General features: G+C 38.3%; 1 protein-coding gene across 22 annotated transcripts in view; it reads right to left on the reverse strand.

Moving 5' to 3' along the window:
- CCDC88A (coiled-coil domain containing 88A) overlaps positions 1-22,600 on the reverse strand; it is a 67,580-nt gene that overhangs the window by 24,549 nt on the left and 20,431 nt on the right. For 17 of the 22 annotated variants that reach the window (XM_030268720.4, XM_072927357.1, XM_072927356.1 and 14 more), the window contains exons 6-20: positions 19,290-19,348; positions 18,592-18,675; positions 17,879-18,019; positions 16,609-16,778; positions 13,717-13,798; positions 12,980-13,138; positions 11,661-11,807; positions 11,034-11,178; positions 10,229-10,413; positions 8,718-8,855; positions 5,513-6,583; positions 4,951-5,078; positions 1,987-2,128; positions 1,221-1,397; positions 559-720 (exon numbers count right to left, since the gene is read on the reverse strand). In XM_030268720.4, coding sequence (XP_030124580.4) covers positions 559-720; positions 1,221-1,397; positions 1,987-2,128; positions 4,951-5,078; positions 5,513-6,583; positions 8,718-8,855; positions 10,229-10,413; positions 11,034-11,178; positions 11,661-11,807; positions 12,980-13,138; positions 13,717-13,798; positions 16,609-16,778; positions 17,879-18,019; positions 18,592-18,675; positions 19,290-19,348 — 2,990 coding nt within the window. Of the gene's footprint in view, positions 1-558; positions 721-1,220; positions 1,398-1,986; positions 2,129-4,950; positions 5,079-5,512; positions 6,584-8,717; positions 8,856-10,228; positions 10,414-11,033; positions 11,179-11,660; positions 11,808-12,979; positions 13,139-13,716; positions 13,799-16,608; positions 16,779-17,878; positions 18,020-18,591; positions 18,676-19,289; positions 19,349-22,145; positions 22,363-22,600 lie in introns of those variants that run through there. The other 5 variants (XM_072927363.1, XM_072927360.1, XM_072927362.1 and 2 more) reach the window with 2 other exon arrangements.

The raw sequence follows: 22,600 nt of genomic DNA on the forward strand, positions 1-22,600 counted from the left end.
AGCCATTTTCATAATTTCCATGGTCCCACATTACTTTTTTACTGCCTCTTAATTATCTAAATTCAGGTATTTACTTATTTTGTAGCTTTCCATTTTATTTTGGGTTTTTTTTTTTTTTTTTAAATCTTATGTATTTAAGTGTCATGATTTCCCTCTTAGTTATGGCTTTATTTTCATTTAAAAAATATTTATAAAAATAGATAAAATTTATTAGAATATGGTTAGACACAGTACTTCCCTGATCTAATTCAGAAGTATAAATACAATAAAGAACTCAAGGAATCTTGGAAGACTGATATGAGAATCTACTCTACTTCTAAGTACAAATTCAAGATTTTACATTGGACAAAGGATTAAAACCAATTTCTAAAAATGTAGTTATTCATGAGCAAGCAAACTATTTTTGACTGCAGATTATTTTCACATCACCTTCTTTCCCACATCTCTGCAAGAAGCCAAATGTGATTTTAAAGCTAACGGTAATGTATTTTAAGTTTTCCTTTGGGAAAAAAAAAACCCTTTAATTTTATTTTCGAAAGCAAACTAAGGCAGCATTACCTGCAGTTTGGCATTCTGAGTTTGCAGAGTAGTGTTTTGCTCTTGCAGGGACACAGTCTGTCTCTGCAGGGCCAGGATCTGGGCCTGCAGGTTGTTGTTCTGTGTCTCGAGCTGCTTGAGCTGTGTTTTCAGCGCCTGCTTCTCCGCCTGCAGCGTTGCATTCTGGGGGGAGAACCACACAAAACCTCAGCTCACAGCTGCTCCAGGAACTCCAAGATAAAGCAGAAGTGTTTTCCAGATGATAGAAAGCAGCAGGACCAGGCAGAGATTTACAGGGTGGGATAAAACTGCACAACAAACACACTTTGGGGGGATTTATCACTGGAAAAACAGGTAACAGATGTTGCACCTACGGAGAAAAAGGAGAGGAACCTCCAGGACTGGTGTAAATAGGGATTATATAACAGGGATTTGAGAGAGAGCTGTGGGTTCAAAAGGGAAAATTCAGGTTTTCACATTTCCTTTTTATATGCCTGTCAGGTGCTTTATGGCATCCCACAGAGCAGAATCCAGCTGCTACACATACTGTATTTAATTCAGATTCTGCTTGGGATGGAAACAAGGTGATAAATTCAAGTGTCTTAACAGCACCCTCATTTGCATTACTGGAACAGCTCACCACACATAATTACCAACAGAATCATATTTAAAACATATCTTACATTCCTCTCCACCTCGATTAATCTATCTTTAACTTTCAGTAATTCTCTAGTAGTCTCCTGATTTTCTTTCTCCCACTTATTGACAGACTGATTTCCTTCTCCACTTCTTGGAGGAGAATTCTGAACCATTCTTTCCTCTTCTTGTCTTTGCTTGAGAGCTTCATAGTTCTTCTTCACCTGGAATTATTTAGGACAACTTAGGTAAGGTTTAGAATTTTCCATTTTGTACATCCAAATTTATTACTTTATTATCTGACCGTGATCCTTCTCAAAGAACAGGAAGTCATGTTACTATATTTGTAAATTTGGTTTTTGTACGTATTTGGGGGGGATGATGTACAAATTATTTATGGATATGGACAGTTTAACCCCAACAAATAGCAGATCTCTATTTCCTATTTTATTTCAATGATTTTAACTATATTCTCCAGCTTTTTTTTACTGAAATTCTACAACCAACATGATAGAATTTCCTTTTTTAACCAATCTACTCAGGCTGCTCAAGGTAGGCCAGAAAATGTAACTGGAAATTACATCCCAAATCAAATCAACTCCAGGTTATTTATCCAGCTGATGTTTTCATGGCCAGTGAATAAGCTCAACAACTTTTCACGTGATTTCAACAGAGTCTTAAAAACATTCATACCTTTGTCCTGCTTTCTATAACCTGAATGATGCCCAGTTTTGTTTTTGTTTTATTTTACCCAAAAAGTGTAGAAATAACAGCAACTCATTTAATATTATAGAAAAATGCCCTTTTCCTTACTGTTTTCAGTTCCTGACGTAGCTGCTGGTTTAGATTTGTTGATTCTTCCAAACGAGCCTCCAAAGCAGCAATTTTTTCTTCTTTTATTTCCAGAGACTTCTTGAGCGTGGATTCTAATTTGGACTCCAAAAGCTTGTACCTACTGGCCAACAACAAGAAAGAGTCTGTATTTTAAATAATTATTTGAGGTATTTAAATTCTAAAATGTTCTAGAAAAGTCTCATAGCGATATTCAAAAATCCCTGAGTGCTGTGGTCAAAAGTATGAAGACACCTCAGCATCCACAGCAAGTTCTATGTCAAAAATAACCAGAAGATGGTTGTCAAAACCATTTTTGACTCCTCCTTTCTTTTAAAATGTGTTAGACCCAGAAAAAGACCCATTCAGGCACCCAAGGGGGTGCTGGGTTTCTCTGCATCATTAGTGAGTGGTGCCTGCGCTCCTGGCTCCACTCCAGTGAATCCAGCGGGGACCTGAACTCAATTAGGATGTGAAGTATTTGGAGAGCAAGATTTTCATCAGTTCCCATTTCCTGCCAGCTCCAAAGGGGAGGGCAGGGAAGGAGATGGATGGAGCACAGCACTGTGCAGGTGCACACTCGTTTGGCGCCATCAATGTGCAAATTGCTCACTCAGCCCAGCTGCTGATATTTTAAGACTGCTGCCACCCTTGATGTGCAAAGCTTCCATTTTTAACCATATTCACAATATTAGTAGGGCACTGAAAACCCCCCAAAATGTCAGTTTGAGAAAGAAGTGATCAGATTAAACTGTATTAATTTAGAACTGCACATCCTTCATGGAAAATACTGAAACCCACAATCATTAATCACTTCTAAGCAGTTCAGTCCCTGTGTGTGGCTCAGAATCTGGAGAACACTCCACTCCTCCCCACAACTGGATAAAATAAACCCAACCATTGATATCCCCCTTTCTAATCCTGGCTGCTGAAAGATCCATCAGTTTAGTGAAGGGAATAAATGGCAGCAGACTCCTGAATGGACAATGGCATCAGATCCAGTCAGGAACTGGAGCAGAAGACCAATGGGAAGAGAATTAATAAGCAGAAAGCTGTCCAGTAGCATCATGCAGCAGGAGGGGAATACAAGATTTTCAGATATGACAACTGATTCCCAAGGATTTATGGAATAGTAGGCAGCCTGTGACTAGTAGAATATACAGTATTTCACCTTCCTGAGCCAAAGCTCAGATTTGGCTACAAGTAATTCCTGCTACTAAAAAATGACACAGTTTTACAGAAAACAAAGGAGAAAAAAAAATAATAGCAGACATCCAATACCCACTTACACTTTGAACAATGAAAGATGGTACACATTTTTGAATATGACTGCAGGTTGGGTTATTTTGGATTCAGAGTCAAAATCCATCAATCTATTTGTCCAAGGACAGCAGGCAAGAGAAAATGAAAAACACTTCCAAGTTAACTCATAAAACGTGACCAGTTTAGACCTCAATAGAAAGACTCTGAGGTGCTACCAAGATAATTTCTTAAAAACCACAAGCAGCTCTTTCCAATCAGGAAGAGTAAAATGGTACATTTTTAATTTCCATTACCAAAATGACAGAGGCAGATGAAAAACTACACTGAGAAGTAATTTTATCCATAATGAACCCAAGCTCTTCATAGCCCTGATGGAAGAGCCAGTAATGACTCACCTATGTATTGTTATGTAAGGAAAGCAATCCAGGTATCTTTGGAATGAATGAAGAAGCTGAGAGCAATGGAAAAGCAGGATATTTATGGGCAGAGCAAAATTTCAAACCAATCCTAGCTTTCACTTTGAAAACAAACGTTGCCCTTTCATGATTCTACAAGCTCTACATGGAGCTTGGGAAGAAGCTCAAGACAGCAGCAGAGCCCAACCACTTCTAACCTAGAACTTGATTAAATGTTGCTCCATTTGGGCTTCATCCAAGTTTAAGCTTCACCTTGGATTGAGGTCTGGTGGTTTTTTATTTGGTAGATTTATCTAAGGACACACCAAGTGCTTATCAAGTGCTTTATGTGGCACAGAAATGCATAAATCAGAAGAAATCCAACCAGTTCAAGTTCTGAGGACTTTTCCTGAACTCATCTGAGAGCTGAGAAAGGCAGGTGAAAGCCACCAGCAGAAACCAAGACGAGGCAACACATGACCCTGCACCACCCCTGTGACAGAGCACTAGGAAAGGGAAGCTGGATTCAAATGTTATTTGGGTTCCTTTGGACACAGAAGGCCCCATATCAATCTCCATGCTCAGGACAATCAGTTTTAATAATACATCATGACAGCAGAACTGCACTGGGAAGCAAAGCTTGGCTGGAAGTCTACACTGTCTGCTTTGCTCCTGTCATCAATTTTCCCTAAATCCCTGCAGGATAAGGCAGAGGAGGAAAATGCAGCAGAGGAGACAGATGTCAGGGCAGCAGCTGCTGTCCAGTGGAAGGTGTGGAGGAGTGATGGAGCCACCACCAAGTTCTGGAGACACTCAAGCACTGGACACTTTCCAGCCAGGGAAATGCAGCTTCCTTTACGATGGAAGAATAAGAAGGAAATGGTTGCAAGGAAAGAGTGAGATAGTTTAAGGTAATCACTATGTGATAGAAACCATTTGTGCCAGACAGGCAGACAAAAAGGGAAAAAAATTACTTTGAGCTAATTACCTTTTACTGCTACTGTTGCTGCTGCTGACTAGAGCATAAAACATTTTAATTATAATTAACTATCTCCTGACATACTTCAATGAGTCTCTTAGCAACAGAAATTGGCAACTCACTGTCATAGTCAGCTGAATGTGAAAGCACAAGAACTAAATAATTTCCAAAAATATCAAGTTCCTTTTTGGGTCTATGAGCGTGCCTTAAAAATCTAAGAGCATGCACAGAACCAGTCTGCAAAACCACTTTATGAATAAAAAAGATCCTCATTTGTCCTCTTTGTCATGTAGGCCCTGCCATTCTCACCTGTCATCACTGCTCTGCTCATCGTGCAGGAGACGCTCCTTGTTCAAGCCAATTTTCTCAAGCTCGTGGGCCAGTTTTTCTAGATCATTGTTCATCTGTTGAGTCTTCAATTTCTCATTCACCAAGTCCTTGCAAAGAAAAAACTACAGTCAGTATTTTCAGTGAAATAAAATAGCATAATCTCAGTCCTAGGAGTGCTGAGACAAGGGTGTTTATCACTACATGACTGGAATAATTTCAGGTTTAAGTCTCCTTCCAGTTGCCAGCTTTCAGCTGTATCAGATATTAAACTGCAACTAGAATATGATTTCCCTGTGCTCTCTTCCTTTCCCTTTAGAATTTCCCTTTAAATTTGGTCTAGAACATGACAGTGAAGGGGAAACATTCCAGCAATATGATATTCTTCATTTCCATGACTATGATTATAGAAATTTTCATTAATGCATAAAGGTGTTAATAGTACACAGATTAATGCAGGGAAAAATCCCACATCAGAAACCCAGATAAAATTTCCGTACATTATAAACAGATTATGATGGGATGGAAACTCCTCTGTGTTTACCTCTCTCAAAGTGACCAGGGTTTTCTTATCAATGGTAGCTCTTTTCACCAGTTCCTTGTTTTCTTTTTCCAGTTCTTTCACGCGCAGACACGACTCTTTGTATACAACTATTTCTTTAAACAGAGATTTATTTTCCCTTTCCAGATTACTGATTTTGACATTATTTTCTTCTAAGGTACTATCTTTAATTTCTGCTTGCTGTCGAAGCCTTTTATTTTCCTTTTCCAGCTGTTTCTTATCCTTTTCCAGTTGTGAAGTCTCTTGTTCTAACAACTTATTCTCCTTTTCCAACTGCTCCAGGCGTTTACTAGAGATTTTTAACTCTTCCAAGTTCTTTTGCAGGGTCTGATTTTCAGTCTCTAAATCTTGTAATTCGCTCTCTAATTGCTGAATCTTCTTATTGCTGTTTTCCAGAGCTTTTTGTAGCCTTTGGTTTTCTGTGTCCAGGCCTTGGTAACTCACTTCCAAGCGTTCAGTCTTCTTAAAAGAGGCTTTCATCAGTTCAAGGCTTTTTTTGAGCTGCTCCTTTTCACTCTCCAGCTCCTTATTTTCTAACTGTAACTGTGCCACTTTAATGCTTGTACACTTTAAGGATTCAATTGTCCTCCGTAGCTCTAAATTTTCTTCATCAAGCTGGGAATTCTCTTTTTCTAACGACTCTAATTGAAAAGTGAGGTTTTTCAGGCTATCCAAGGTTTTTTTCAGCTTTCTGTTCTCCGTCTCCAGGTCAGAGTTCTCTTGTTCTAAGGCCTCGATCTTCTCACAAGTGATTTTTAGGTTGGTGATTTTCTTCTGTAATAACTCATTTTCCTTCTCCGTACGATGCAGTTCATTCTCTAATTCTTCTGCTCTCTCCCCTTTCTCTTTGTAGTGTTCCAGTTCTTTCCTGACTTGTTTTTTTTCAAATTCAATCTTATTTAACTTACTGCTGGTCTCTTTGATAGACTCATGGAGGATTTTATTTTCCTTCTCAATTTCTTTCATTCTCGCCTCAGCACTGATTTCTGAGCGCTGCCTTAGAGAAGCCACAGTTTGATTCAAGTGCTCATTTTCTTGTTCTAAGAGTTTAATCTAATTTGGGTAGAAAAATGGTAAAGTGATAAACAACGTGCCAACAAGGAATTGCTTTCATATATAAACTAAAACATACTCATCATATCATATTTACCTTTTATTTTAAGTTAAAGAAAATCTCTTACTTTGCTAATATTTATGTGAAGAATTACAAACATTATTTCAAGTTTGACAACAAACTAAATCTTCAAATCTCGTCTTCTTGAATATTAATAGATAAATGTAAACACAAAACTAATAAAGCACAAATGAAAATAAAGCTTTACCTATTTCCTAGCAAATTTAATTTTCAGTTGTGTTTACCCATATTTAGATTGTTTTTTCTTACACTCTGTGATTTCCAGAGCTGTGTCTCCTGTCCACGAAGAACAGGACTGCAGCAAGTTCTAAACCAAACCTGAGACGGAGGGAGACATGGGAGCCACAAAAGTCTCTTTAGTTCACTTGGAAAAAGTAGAGGTGATGGGTGGGAGATGAGGGAATCCTGAACACATGCAACAACAATTTGAGAAGAAACACACCAAAGTTACACTGATTTTTGAGTTAAAAAGAACCTTTGGATATTCTGCTCCAAACAAGCTTTAGAGAAAGTAAATCATATTGGAATTATTTTCCTAGGAAACATTCTCCCAGATCTACCCCAAGGATAAAGGCAGAACCTACACCTTAATTTTTAGTATTTCTTGACTTTTTAGGTTGCTCCAAATCATTTGGAATTATTTGGGCACGTAAGACCAGACAGCAAAATTCATCAGAACTGTCTGGATCAATATTTAAGTGTACACTAATAACCCAGTGTAAGTGATGTTTGAACAATAAACTGTCTGGGAGAAAAGCAGAAATGCTGCTCGCAATGAAAAACAGACGGAGAAAATCAGAGGTTGTTCTTCCATAGTGATATGGGAATGGAACTATTAATTACAGATCAATGGCTCTGCTCCCAGCAATGATAAACTGCTCTGGAATAGTCACCAGGAACTCCTTAACAGGTACCTAAAAACACAGCTCTGGAGCATCTGGCATGGCACTGAACTACCATCCATGAATTTTGCTTCTATAATCCAAATTCTACAAAAAATCCTGATAAATGCTTCCAGGATTTTGGATGCGACCAAATTCACCTTCTACAGTCCCCAGTAAGTATCAGCACAGGATTTTGGAAGAAATATGGAAGATGCCGTTTACCCATCAGCCCCTAAGTGTATTAATTTTAAGCAGAAATAGGCCCACTGAAATATTAGTCCTAAAACAAGATATGTATCTTTAAATGAAAGCAAACCTTCCATGCCAAGCTTTTTTTTTTTCCACCTCCCTTTTTTCCTCCTTCTGGAATTCCATTACTGATTAATAGCCTTTAAAAATAGTCAGCAATTTCTGAAATATAATATTCTGCATTTCAAAATACTGTACTTTAAATTAAACTAAATGGCCATGTCATCAGGAGGTATACAGAGAATTTATAAAAGCTAACAGCAATTCTAATTCTGAAGGACTCAATTCCTAAATCTGAGAATTCCAGAAACTTCCAGAACTCTTTCTTCCTGCTGCCTGCTCTGCAAACACCTCAGAAGGTGCCAGTGCCTGCAAACACCTCAGAAGGTGCCAGTGCCCATCAGGCACAGGTACATCTTTTACAAAGATTCAGATGCCAGTTTTTGGCAGCCACAAATAAATCCAGGTAGCCACAGCAGGAACCCATCCCAGTGCAGGGCAGAATTATGGAGCTGGACCCGAGGCTGCTGGAATTCCCATCAATACTCTAACACTACTCCACACACTGCCAGCTGTCTGGGACCTGTTCTCCTCCTTTGGGAGGTGTCTGGCCGCCCTCCAAAGTTCCCAATGTTTTCTCCTGGCTGAGCTACACCCTCCAAGTAGCTCTAGCAGATGCCCACGGAAGCCGCAGGAGCGGAGTTAGAAACACCACAAAGCTCTAAACCCACCAGGAAAGCCCCAGCCAGAAATGAGTCACGTCTCTCACTGGCTGCAGCTCCCAGCAAAGCTGTTTTCCTGCAGGAACCTCCTTTTGGCAAATCCACTACATTTACAATCCCTTTATGTCTGTAAAATCCTAGAAAAGGAGACCAGCAGAGCACAAAGCAGCATTAAAACTTCTGGTTCTACTACTCACTTGCCGCTCAGAGTTCTCTCGAAGTGCTTCAAGTGTCTTTTCAAGCTGTGCTTTTTCTTTCATCAAATCTTTACTCTGATTTTGACTGTTCTGAAGACTTTGTTTCTCTTGGCTAATTTCATTCTCCAGTTCTTCAAGCTGAGAAAAGAAACAAAAGTTTTAAAATGTACTTAAAAATGAGAGTCTTATCTGGGTTGAAGGCACCCTTATAGAAATGAATAAATAAGCTTAAGGAAAAGAATTAAGCAGAATTTTCCAATCTTTAATTGAAACATTAATTTATTCTGGGAATACATTTACTCCTGCCAGAATTTTCTCCCTGGCTCAGAACACTGTATCTATAAAGTACTTCATTGTAAAAAAAAAAAGGTCAGATTTTCTCAGGCTCTGGATATTTCCTCAAGCATCTTTTCTTTTCTCTTAAAATTCCATTTCAGTGAGATTTATACTGCTCCTCCAAGCCCCTTTTAACTTAGGAAGGTTGAATGTTGTTTGATCTTACTTAACTATTTCAAGAGATTTTTAGGAGTATTCCTTGGGAATTAAATATATGGGTTTATTTTGTCAACTGTTTCCAGCTTGCAGAGAGCAAAACTATTTAAAATTTAAAATACCCAAGCATGATTTCTCTGTCTCATTTAAGCAGTAATAAGTTGACCTGAATGATGTTGGTGTGTTTCTTAAACCTATTCCTTTCTATTGTACCTCCCAGCTTTCTTTTGGGCACAGCACAGAGGCTGCTCCAAAAAACACCAGCTTCTTAGAAATCAGAAAACTTATGGAAGCATGCAATGCAGTAGAGATTTCTTTAATTTTCTTTTTTAAATTATCTCCTACCCACTCTAAGAATTGTCTTTCACCTGAAATAGCTGCTGAAGTCAAAGCTATTTCAGGAACTTCAGACATTTTCACTCCACTGTAATTAGCCCCAGCATCTTTTTTTTTTTTTTTTTTTTTTTCTGATTTTTATTCTCTATAAATACCACTGATTAAATTATTTAATTTGATTCACATAATTTGAGGAGCAAAGTATTGTAGCTTAGCACAGTTAAACCTGACAAACTCCCCTCTTGAGCTGTTTATCAATTCTTTGACCCACCTTCTCCCTTCCTCAGCTAAAATGAGGACACAGGACCAAGTTTTCAGCTCAGACTCAACACTCACTCTCCACCTCTGCACACACATTTTCTTCTGCTTCATAATTACCAAAATTAAAGCTCTCCAGTATTCTAAACCACTTTCATTACTCATCATATCCCAAATACATTATTATTTTTCCCCCCACCAGTCTAAGACCTTTCTGAATAAACTGGTCATACTCTCACATAATAAAAAAGAGAAAAACCTCTTGGAGGTGGTTTTATTTTTTATAAACTTACAAACACTGTAACTCCACTTGGACCCTTGCAATGCCTTACCCAAAATAACAGCGATTCACAAAATTACCCTTTAGGAAGAAAATAGGAACATCAGGCAGCTCTCACACAATCCAAGCACACCCTGACCTTTACCTTCTTGCTAAGTCTTTGGTTTTCTTTTTCCATTTTCAGAATCCTTGAACTGCTGCCTTCCACAGAGCCCACTGCACTTTGCAGCTCTTCCACCGTCTTCAGTAAACTTTGGTTTTCCATTTCCAGCTTGAGTAACCTGCTGGATGTCAGCTCATTCACCTCATGGCCCAGTGATTTTTGTGGCACTGCAGGAGAAAAAGACCATTATTCAAATAAAAGGTGACTTCTTAGCCAGAATTCTTTGGATTCTGCATTTTTAAACTTAGAAGACTTAACAGCCTTTGAAGGTCCTTCCAATGACCTCTTGGTGACCAGAGCTGGTTAGGATTAGAAATACTAGAAATTAAAATATGTTCTACTCTCCTAATGTTCCTAATCACAGCACAGATTTGTTTCCCACAACTCAGGACGTATCTCCAAATTCCTCAAGTGCTTTGCACAGAATCCAGTTTGTCTCCAAGCATGTTATAAAGAAGAATCAAAATTTTTACCACAGCTCTTCTCCTTAACTTTGAGAACAGCAAAGCAAGAAGATTCACACAATCTGTGCTGCAGAGTACAGAAGTGTGAACTGCAAAATAACGTAATTTCAAGGTATTTATGGGGTTTACACCACTATTTAACTGAACAAGAACCACAAGAACAAACTTGTCATGTAGGCTGTATCTCAATGGATACATGGGAATCAGCTTTTCTTCAGAGGACAACATGCTCAGTACTTCAGAAATAAGGACATTTAATTTTCTAATGCTACCCAGCCTGAGATTTCAATTTCAATCGCTTTGCAAGTATTAACTACGTTTACCTTCAGAAAGTTCAGTAGTCCTGTTTATCTGCTCCAGCTCCCAGCCAAGATGCAAAGACTCATCCATACTTTGTTTCTGAGCCATTTCTAGGGTCATATTTTCCTCCATGAGCTCCTCAATCTTCTTTCTGTCCATATCACGCTCCTTGAAAATTATTTCACAGCTTAAAAGAAAAGTCTCAATATGTGCAAAGTATTTTATTATCTATATTCTACTGATATCGATATTATATTATCTTTATTATGTTGTCACAGGGAAAGGCAAAGTGCTTTTTCTTATCTGCCTAGACACTGAGATGGGAGGTACTGGGAAAAGTTGGGAGAACTTTGAACTTCTTTGTAAAAAGAAGATTACAATGAACCTCTTCTCCTCATACCCTACAGCAAGTACTCCCTACTCTTCCAAAGTTTACTTCTCTCTGAATATTAGGAAGCAAAGTGCATGGGGCAAACACAATATTTAAGTGACAACTGATTCACATAAAAAAAATCAAACCTATTACTCTTGAATCTTTGCATTCATCATCACACTCCTTGTCTTCCCTGCTATTTTGAAGGCTTTTATTAAAAATGGAAATTCAATTCAGTGTGTATCAGCTGCCTTTGTCATGCTCCCCTGTCACTCACCATCTCCATATCATGCAATTTAGCTTTTAGTTGTAAATTCTCTTTTTCTAACTCATGCAGTTTATCCGAACGCGCTCGGGTCCCCTCTAATTGATCTTCCAACATTGTCTTGGTTTCTAGCAACACTTGATTGTCTTCCTTTAACTCCTGCAAAAATGGAACAACAACAAAAAAATAAATCCCAAACCAGAAGCATTCACCTGCTCACACAAACTCTGATATACATCACAACCAGTTTCAGAAACCTAAAGTAAAACTGGGAGCTGTAACAGACTTTTTATAAATTAGGTTTATAGGCCACTGGGCTCAAAGTCAGGCCGTGATGCTGAAAATGCAACCACAATCTTAAAATACAACCAGCCACTCTCAAAGGGCCTGAGAAGCTTCAATTTTGGTACATACAGGATTTTTTTAATAGCATCTGATTAAAGTAATGTGTAAAATATATAATTGGCAATTTTCCTCAAAACTTTTCAAACTTCAGCAGTCAGCTGCAAAGTCTGAAAAAAGATCCCATAAATATCCTTTATACTCCTCCCTACACATATATTAAGTTAACTCACAATTACTATGAAGCAAACCCAACAAATTAACATCTATCTGTATTGAAGAATGCTTGAAATATCCAACAGTTTATAAGCTATAAAAACACATGAACTATTTTTAGGGGGTTTTTAATTTAAACATCCTATGAAAATGAAACTTCCACTGTTGTCAAATCCTATACAGTCATCTGTTTTCCTTCACTAATTTTTATACCGTATGGCACTTGCCCATCAAATTTGGCACTTACGGACAGAATGTTGGCTTGATAAACTCCTGTATGTTGATTTGACTCCTAAATTACTAATCCATGCCAAAACTGTATGTTCCCCTTGCCTGATGTTGGTACATCTTGTTTTACTGTATTTTATGCCATTGTCCTGTACTCATTTATGTGAACAGCCTTCCTTTCCTCAACACCTGACTTAGAAAATTGCTTTCCTTTATGAGACCTACAAGAGGAAAAAGGAATTATATTGACAGCATTTTTTGAATTAATTCCTCTCTGGGTTTCTCAATGCATCCTTCAGAGAAGCTTCCACTGGCCTTGCTAGCTTAGAGCTCTGATGAACACTGCTAACTTCTATGCCATTACACATGGAAACAGTTCCCAAAAAAATGGAATTTGTCACAAAAGCCTGACTGCCATATCCCAGAACAAGATGCTGCAACTCTTTCTCACATCTCAATGCTTTAATCTCCAAAGACACTTTGAAAAAGCCCCAGCCAAGAGAAGAATGGTGGTTCTGGGTGATTTTTTCCCGGGATTTATTCACCTCCACCCTGGCTTTGTAGAACTCAATGTCATGGAGCCTCTCTTTGTAGCGGCTGACTTCGCTCTCCAGCTTGTCCACGCGGATTGCCTTCTCCCGCAGCGCATCCAGCTCATCCCGGTACACCCTGGCAGAGCGGGCATCCGACAGCAGGTTCATGTTCTGGGACACAGGGAGACATAGAAATACAGGCAGGACTGGACAGAATACGGTGAAGGGTAACACAGCTCCTTCATTGTTTGAATTAAAGGAATGCAGAGGGGTATTCTTAATTCTGAGAAATACAAATAAAAAAATCAAATATATAATAGAGGATTGTAGATTATTGTATTTCCAAGGAAACTGCACTGGCCCCTTTCAAGGGCTCACAATAATTATATATATTGTATATTTATGTATGTATTTAAGGTTTTTCCCCTCATTATCACCACACAAAGTATAAAGAAAAATCAGACAAAATTGGAACGCTTTCATTTTAAGAAGATCCTTTCAGAGGATGCACTGGTGGCAAATAGCTTGAATGAAAAAGCAAAAAAATTGGAAAATAAATACTAACTAACCTAAGTCAGGGCATTTTTCCCCAGCATTATACACCAAATAAAGGTATACATTACAAGGTCAAGTTCAGAATGCAAAATAAAAAAATAAAAAAATAAACATACTCAATATCAAAAAACGACTGGTGAATAGTTCTGGTGGTGGCAACTTTTCTTAAAATAATAAAATTATTAAACCCACACCTCTTGCTGAAGTCTCTTCAGTTCAGCTTCCATCTGTTCTAGTTCTTGTTTACAGTCAAGCAGCTGCTCAGTCTTTTCCTCACTTGAAGGAGAAAACACAAACCAGTTAAACATGGCCACAAAATCTGCTGATGATCACCAGGTTTGAGAAGAAAATGCTGAGATTTGTGAGGCTTCCACCTTTAACCCACAATTTCAGGGACATCAGTGTGTAAAATTTAGGGTTGCCATTATGATTTATTCTTTTGGTTTTGGTCTTTATCTAATATTTTAAATTTTGTTAAGACTTTTCATAGTGCTTTAAATTATTGTTTCCTACTCACACAGGGCAGAAAAGAGGGCGTAATAAGGAATTTTTGCAATAAGGGATTTTGTGTAAAAAAACCACAGACATTACACATGAATGTGTACCAGGAGATCCACATTAAAAACTCAACTCAGAATTACACATGCAAAAGGTCCAAATTCTTTCCAGGAGAACCATACCCCTTGTCACAATCAAGTAAAGCCAATTTTAAAAGCACTTTTATATTTCTGTAATTTTTCCTTTTCTTGCAGAGAAGAATGAAGGGTTTTAGGTGCCTTGACTCAACTGAAGAAGACACTGCTTAATAAGCTCAATAATTTCATGAAACACACAATGAATTTCACCTTTATGGAAACAATACAAGTGTCAAGTCTACTCTGAAACCTGTGATAAAAACAATTTGACAGAGAATGCTACAATTCTTATATGACTAATTCTTAACTTCCAATTCATTTCCCAATCCTTAAAAAATTAGTTTCTTAAACCACGAGTAAGTGCAAAGGAAATATTTCACTCTCTCACAGACAAAGAACACCTGATGTTCAAAATTCAACTGCACCTCAGAACAAACATTTGCTGTGGAAACACCTGTCAATATTGAATATTCTTAAAAGATGTACTGTATATTTAAATGTGTTATTATATTATCCCACATTCTGGAATACAAGTAAGAAACAAAAGTAGAAAAGGGGAAAATAAGAAAATTTAATAGACTGAAATTATAATGCTATCTCAAAGCAATCATACCAACAAAAATTAGGCATGTTTTACATAAAACTAGAGCAGTTGTTTTTAAAAATGAGCCAATTTCACAATGAATGATCTTTTTGGGAAAGGATTGTTTGGAAAAGGTCACTGAGCCCACAAGCACAGGAGGCTCAGCTCTGCACAGCTCAGTGCAACATCCCTGTCACAGCTTTCCCTCTCCAGAGGTGCTCAGAAACCAGGCACAAACACAAATTTATTCCTGGTTTCTGTAACTTTTCCATCAGTATCCATATTCCTGTTCTTGTTATGTACAGGAACACACAGAACTCAACACTCAGAAAATGAGTGTGCAAATTCCATCTTTGGAGTTGCTGTATTCCCTAGTTTGCATCCAGTTGAAAAATAATCTTTACAGACCTTTTATAGGAAATTACATCAGCTACACTGCATATTAACCAGATATGAAGGTTCACTGCCAAAACCAGATTATAAATAAATTTTATGCTGAGTATTTCCAAGTCTGGAATTAATGTAATTTAAAATTTATCAAATAGATGCAGCATTTAACACTAAATGCTGCAGACAGAAGTTAATTCATCCGTCTGGTATTTTAAGATACTGCTACGCGTAAAGGGAAATTATTTACCAACTGAATTAAAATAAAGAGTGCAAAATGTGGACTGTTCTGAGCCATCAGTGTTGCCCTAATTGCATGCTGCAGCTACAGACTGGAGAGGACTGGACTAAATTATACAGAGCATACCAGTGTTCACTGTTTAGGCTATCTATTAACTGTCAATCAAACTAATAACAGCAATTTTTTCACTAATTTTCTTGGTGCAGCTGTTTATAGAATATCCTGGGCGGGCTCATTGCAGGAGACACATAATAATACAGACATCAGGAAAAAAGAGCCCCATCTTTTGTCCTCTGTTCCTCATGAAGACCATGCTGTAGTGGGGGAAGGGGATCCTCAGAGTAAATCAACAAGATCCTTAATCCAGCCAGCTAGAAATAATCTGATCAACAAACTCTGGTAACTGTGACTTACGCTACGCTACTTTCAGCTTGCGATATAGTTTACCTGTCTCCTCTCCCCATTGCTGAATTTTAAAAAAAATCTTTATTTATGCTGCTTCTACACATACTGAATCTCTTCAGATTGAGCATTTTAATTCAGAACACACACACACTTCGCTGCTAAAACAACTGACACATTGCTACAGGGAGAAGCATATTCTCCACAGGTCTGTTATTGATCTTCTCCACAGGTCTGTTATTGATAGTCAAAGGAGTGAGGAGTTATTTAAACTCCTCACTCCCTTGACTATGAAGACAAAGTGCCCAAAGAATCAGGAACAGTTTTCAGGAGCAAGTAAGTGTTGTGCAGACAAGAAATGTTTTACACAGGAACAAAGAGGTGGAGGACAGGAAAGCATTCTAATGGAATTTTTTATGCCCTATCTGCAATGATTTTAAAACATGAATTAACCATAGGTGAGTATTTCTTGTTGGAAACAGGTCACCAAATCATGCTGCTGAGAAGGAATCCCTCCCGCCTCATCTCCTTTTAATGATCACCTGGTTTGAGAACAAAATGCTGAGATTTGTGAGACTTCCACCTTTAATCCATGATTTCAGGGACATCAGAGAATAAAATTTAGGTCAAAACATCATTATGAATACAAACAGAGACAAACACACATGAAACGAGGGATTTGTCCCATGGGTCTACAAATCTTGTGTTATAAAAATACCCCTCGTGGGGAGCAGTAACTAAAAAAAACATTTGAAAGAATGAAGAATTGGTTTCAGAAGGGGCTAGAAGTGTGCCAAGGCAGCATTTGGAAAGGATATGAGTGTGAACTGGTACTCACAGCTCCTGCCTCAGCCTCCTGATCTTGGCCTTGGCGTCGGCGAGCTCCACGCTGAGGTGCTGCCGGCTCTCGGTGCGCTTCATGCCGGGAGAACCGCACGGGGACTGCGCAGCTGAGGCGTGCGGCAGGAAACGGAGACAGTCCCGCTCCTCCGACAGCTCGATGATGGTCTGAGGGGGCAGAGCATAGGCAAAAGTCCAGAATGGCCCTCACAGAGCCATCTCTGCGTGTGTCATTCATATCAAACACTGCAATGGCACAAGAACGATGGAAAGGTTTTGGCCATCGAGGAAGTCAAAAGCTCTACCTGCACCTCCTACGCTTAAAGCAAAGAGCACAGCTTTTGAACAGGACCTTTGCTATTTTAATTTTTTTTTTTTTGCACTTTAGACTTTTAAGCCCACAAAATGGCCAGTGCTCAGAACGGACTGGGTAATGAAAGGTGTGAATTCCTTCAAAACCACCACCTCTTGAAAATGAAGATAAATGTGTATCTCTAAACAAAGCCATGTTCTTCAGTGAGCAGCAGCATCCTTGACAACTGAATAAAGCATCAGATCTACAGGAATATTCCTATATCCCCCTATAAATAAAGGTGTTAGCCAAATATGAACATCTCTCACAGTTTAAAGTATTTTTCCTTTGCTTTGCACAAAGGCATCACCCCCATACTCTACCCTGTTTTATTCCTGTCAAGGCTGTGATCTGGAAAAACTGTCCAAAGAATATCTGGAATAATTGCAACATTGACACGTCCACTCTACTGAGGGGCAAATCTGGGACCACTGAAATTATTCACAACTCAAACTCTTTAGTAAGTATAGTTTCTTGATTCTAACATGGTACAAAAACTGTGCTTCAAGATAAGCCTGCAAAACCTTCTCTCCTGGTACAGATTCTGCTTTATCCCCCTCAAGCCTGGACAATGCAACACAAGAATAGAACAGGCAGCTTTCAGTGACTGGCTTGTAAATTGATGGCTTATTGATTCCTGGTTAAATGCAGCTGATACAGCTTTGGATTCTCTGTTTTCAGGTACTGATGAATGTTGCACTTGTTTCCCACTCTGGCTACATGGAGAAGATCACTTCTTATCTTTCCTACTTTATCTTTCCTACTTCATTTAGCAAATATGCACAGAGGAACTCCCTGAAACAATGTTCTGGCAGTCAGGAATCCTTGCTTTAACATGTCAGCAGAAAATTAATCCTGAGCTGGCATTATCTCAAAAAAAAAGATTTCTTGCATTTCTCTTAAGCCACATCCATACCTCTGAGTGCTCATCTCTTTCATCTATAAGTCTTTTTAAATGCAGTGCCATATTTTTCAGGAGAGGCTCAACATATTCTTGTGTCAGCACAATGACATCCATCCACTGCAGGTCAAACACATTTTCCTGATTATGAGTTACCTACATGGGGTGAAATGAAAGAGAAAAAAGATGCTCTTGAAATTCTAGAAGTAGAAAGGAAGCATAAAAAAAATAAAGCTGCAACTCTACAGGTTAAATTCTCTAGACAAGGTATGAAAAAAACATTTTAAATATATCTAATTGTATGTAAAGGAAGAGATTTTTGTCTACCTGGAAACAGCACCTTGAAGTATCTGGCAAGGTGACAATAATATAATCAATAACATTATAAATTATCTACCACATACATTCGATTTTAATTATATTTTAAAAATAAATTTACATATAAAGATTTCACTAAACTAAATTTCTGTAAGTAACCAAGAAATCCTTGAAGCAACAAACTTGCTTTCTGGTACTGCTCTAAAAATAAAACCCAAAAATGCTCAATCATTACATCTTTTTGTGAATCAAGTGAAAAAATAAAGCCTTTATTGCTTACTACAACCACTCAATATGCAAATCACATATGTGATTTACTTGCCGTTGAACACGTGCAACTCCCCTTCCTGCAATACAATATTCCATCTAAAAAAATGCCCAAAATTAAAAGCAAAAATCCCCCAAAATACCTCCTGAATATGGGCTGCAACAGCTGCTCTGGTATCAAAATCCAGACTTTGGATTCTTTCAATAAATTCTTCTTTTTTCTGACACTAAAAATAGAGACATCTATTTTATACACATTTATATGTATAATCACAAGTATTTTCATTCTTCTTTTGTATTTCTTAAGAGCTATAACTTATAAAGCTGACACTGCAATAGCCACATGAATAAATTATTACCCAGTAATTCTGGTGACCAGTAGATCTGTGGTTTATGCCATGTTACAATAATTCTAACTTCAACACTAATCAAATGATACAAGGAAAATCAAATTGAAACGGGAGAAGGAAGAGGTTTCGTAAAATTGTTACTAATTCAAAGTCTATGATTTATTAAATACATGAAACAGTGCAGTCAGCTAATTTTTAGCATTTTACCATTTCCTTCCTTTCTTTACAGTATCAGGTAAATTAACACTACTGAAATTAATAACCCATTATGGCTGGAGTTATTTGTGCAGTAACAGGTGTAACAGTAATTTGTGACAGAGTTATTTGTGCAGTAACAGCCATTTAATTAAAAATCAGAATATTCCAATTTTTCAAGGAATACAATTGTATCACCAAAGGAAGAAAAGTTTCATACCACCTGAAGTATTAAAACAGTAAGAAAAGAGATCAAAACTCAAAAGTTTCATAGAGACAAACATAATTAAACTCACCTGAACTGCACAACCAAGCAAAAGCAGGAGGAGCTTTTTTACTTCTTCAGTACCTGGCTCTGAGAAGAAAACACAGAAAAATGGTAACTGTAAAACTGTAATTAGAGCTTCTTCCCCTATACCTCAGAAAACAGGAGGTTTTCTTGTTGTTTCCGTATCATTTATTTTAACCTAGTTTAGAAAACACCAGAGGAGCTTTCAGCTCAGTCCTTCTTGCCATTTAACTGCCAACTTTCAGAGTTACGAAACACCTAACAGCCGTTAACAATTTCAAATGGAAAAAAAAATTCAGCCCTTCAAAAAGCAAAACTTCGGAGTGACAGTTTTAGATGTGCTTTGGAGACCTACAATCAAGTTTTCAATGGTAATCTCAGGTATCTCAACATAGCTACGAAAGTGCTTAAATTATCTGTTGCTCCCAAGCTGGAAGAGTTTAGATGACAAGTTCATTTAAATTCCTTACAAAACTGTATTAGATATTCATCTGCACATCCAAAAAATCAAAATGTATTTCCAAATCTGGCCTTAAGTATCTTAATCTCCTAAAGAAGCTTAAGTTAAAGAACTCTGTTTACAGATTAATAAAAATGTTTCTTACTTTTTACGTTCACCATGTCCTCATCTTGCTACTAAATACAGAAATATATTCTATATCTAGAACATAAATGCCACGAAGCAAATGCTTCAAGGATGACAAAATAGTTTAGGCATTGACTCAAGCTGTTGCTTTTGGAGGGAGCTACATAATGTGCATAATCCCAATGAACATGGAATATTGCAATTTTTCAAGACATTTCTCAGGTAGATAAATATATTACAAAAAACATAGATTCAAATGGGAGATTTTTAGTCATTTATTCAGACTTCTTGTATCCCAAAGGCTCGAGCTGTGAAGTCTTTAATGGAGAAACAGAAAAACCATCATGGAATGTGTTTCACCAGAAGCTACTTCAGCTCAAGAAGGGGAATTCCACCTGGCTTTCTGTCTTATCAATAAAGGCTAACAGGAATACTGCAACAGGAGGAATCCATAGCCTACATTCACTTAACCCAATAATTTAATCACACTTTCTTAATTTTTAAGCAATCCCTGAGCTCCTTCATCTCCTGAATGCCTTTCAAACGCCTGCCTGAATATTGATTCCTTGTCTCTCCCCCATGTTCCCTGAAGGAACAGGGCAAAACACTGAACCTTGTCAGCTTCCCTCATCTTCTGTTTTTCTTCCTTTTCCTCCATCAGAAACACAGAAATAGATTATTCTGTTTTACATCCTTCAACCTTCTGATGAACTTTGTCCCTACCCTGTGCCACTGTTTGATCTTCCCTGTGTTCACCCTTATCCCTGACTTTCACACCCTCTGCAGTGCAGGCTTCTGTCTTGCTGCCTTGCTCCCTTAGGAATATGAACTTGCTTTCATGTTTCTCCTTCCCATTGCCTCATCATTACCCCTTTGTAATTAAACTGAACATTTACAGTCACAGGCTGTAGTTTTCCTCCAGTTTTCTCCTCCAACTGCCTTCCCGTCAATCAGCTTAGGAAATATTTCCTGATAAAATCCCTGCTGACCCATTTTACCAAACCTCAACTTCAGCCTTCTCCCTGCATTTTCCTCCAGGAGCCAACTGCCTCTGGTATCTGCTCCTGCCATCTGCAATTTGGCATCCTCTGGGATTTCTCTATTAATTATTCCCTAAGTGCAAAGGAGAAAAAGTGGGAAACATCCCTGTGAAAAATCACCCCTTCAGCCTAAGTTTTAGTGGACCCAATCCAAGTCTTTATCAGGGAAATGACTTTTACTCCAGGGCTTTCCTTGATGCAACCATGTTTACACAAGAGTCTCCAAAGATCACTGAGGTTTCATTTCCCTGCACCTGCCAAAAAAAAAAAGCTTAAAAATCCATGTAGGGATGAGATCCTTTTCCAAGTTGACAGAGCAAGAGCAGTCTTAACTTTCAAAGGGGAAAGGTTCTGGACAGAACCCAAAAGAACAGGTCTAAATTCTAGTGCAGATCAAACTCTGTGATTGAACTCCAGCAGAAAGGTGAAACACCTTCAAGTATGTTGTCTAAGCATAACAATCTTTTTTTAATGTGAGGGCTACACTACAGTAAAGCACAAATTTTCTCTAAAATCCAACAAAATCCCCACAGAAGAGCAAAGCACACACCAACAGAGCTGCCAAGCCACAGATCCCAAAACACAGACACCTCCTTAGAAATTACCAAACCACAAAATTGAATGTATACAACTGAACGCAATATAATCTCTGTGGGGTTTGATAGTGCATTTTCAATGAAATGTCATCTTATATTGCACAATATTGTTACGACATTTTCTCTCAGTATCTTGAACAGAATAAAAAATGTCACTACAAAACAATACTATGAGCTGGGGTTTTTAAAATCTGTTTTTCCAGTAAATATGGTTTCTAGGCAAATCCATGGACTCTTTCGAAAACCTTACGAAAGTCCGGAATCAAAATTATAAGAGCATGATGCATTCTGTTCTTTTGGAAAGGAAGAGGCCGCATTCACACTTCTTGCATATGACAGCAGCTGCACATATAAAAACTGAAAAAGCTGTGACCTCGGAAGCAAAAGCAGAAATACTAAATAGCAGAAAGTAAAACCCAAAATAATTCAAGCAAGATACCTACTCAGATGGGAGTGCAAATGGGATATGGAAAATACCAATGTTATGAGCCTTGGGATTGGGAAGTGAGGAAACACAGATGGTTCTTCTGGCTTATGAGGAACCCGCTGTCCCACAGACACAGAAGCGTGGCAAAGAAGACACCCCAAAGAAATAAAAACAGCCAGGGGAAGCTATACAGCCTGTTAGAGCAGTTCCTGACCTCTCTGCTGAGGTGTCAGAACGTCAGGAGGAGAACACCTGGGGCACATTAGACCTAGGTAAATAAATTCTGCCCAATCCATAGTGGCTCCATGCAGGCCAGGTGTGTCTGCTCCGTGCTTCTGGAATTGAGAGCATGGTGCAGAGATTCCCAAGTGGCTGTGGATAGTCAGCTGGCTCCACACAGGCTAATATTCTTGGTCTGAAAATTGCAACTCTCAGAGCTGGAAGCAGAGAAGGTGGGAGCATGGAGAAGACAGCGTCAGTTCACAGGAGAAAACAAGAAGGTAATTGCAGTATTTTTCAGGTAGGGATGCAAGAGAAGCAGGAGAGTTCGGGGGAAGGAGAAACAAGTATCAGGAGCTGGATCAAGTGAGATGCACGGAATTGCCAATTCCCTCAGCAGTGATATGTAAAGGAAGTTGAAGGTGCAGTAGCTGGGAGTACATGAAACTT

This window comes from Taeniopygia guttata, chromosome 3 (genome assembly GCF_048771995.1).
Source record: "Taeniopygia guttata chromosome 3, bTaeGut7.mat, whole genome shotgun sequence".
Lineage (NCBI taxonomy): Eukaryota > Metazoa > Chordata > Aves > Passeriformes > Estrildidae > Taeniopygia > Taeniopygia guttata.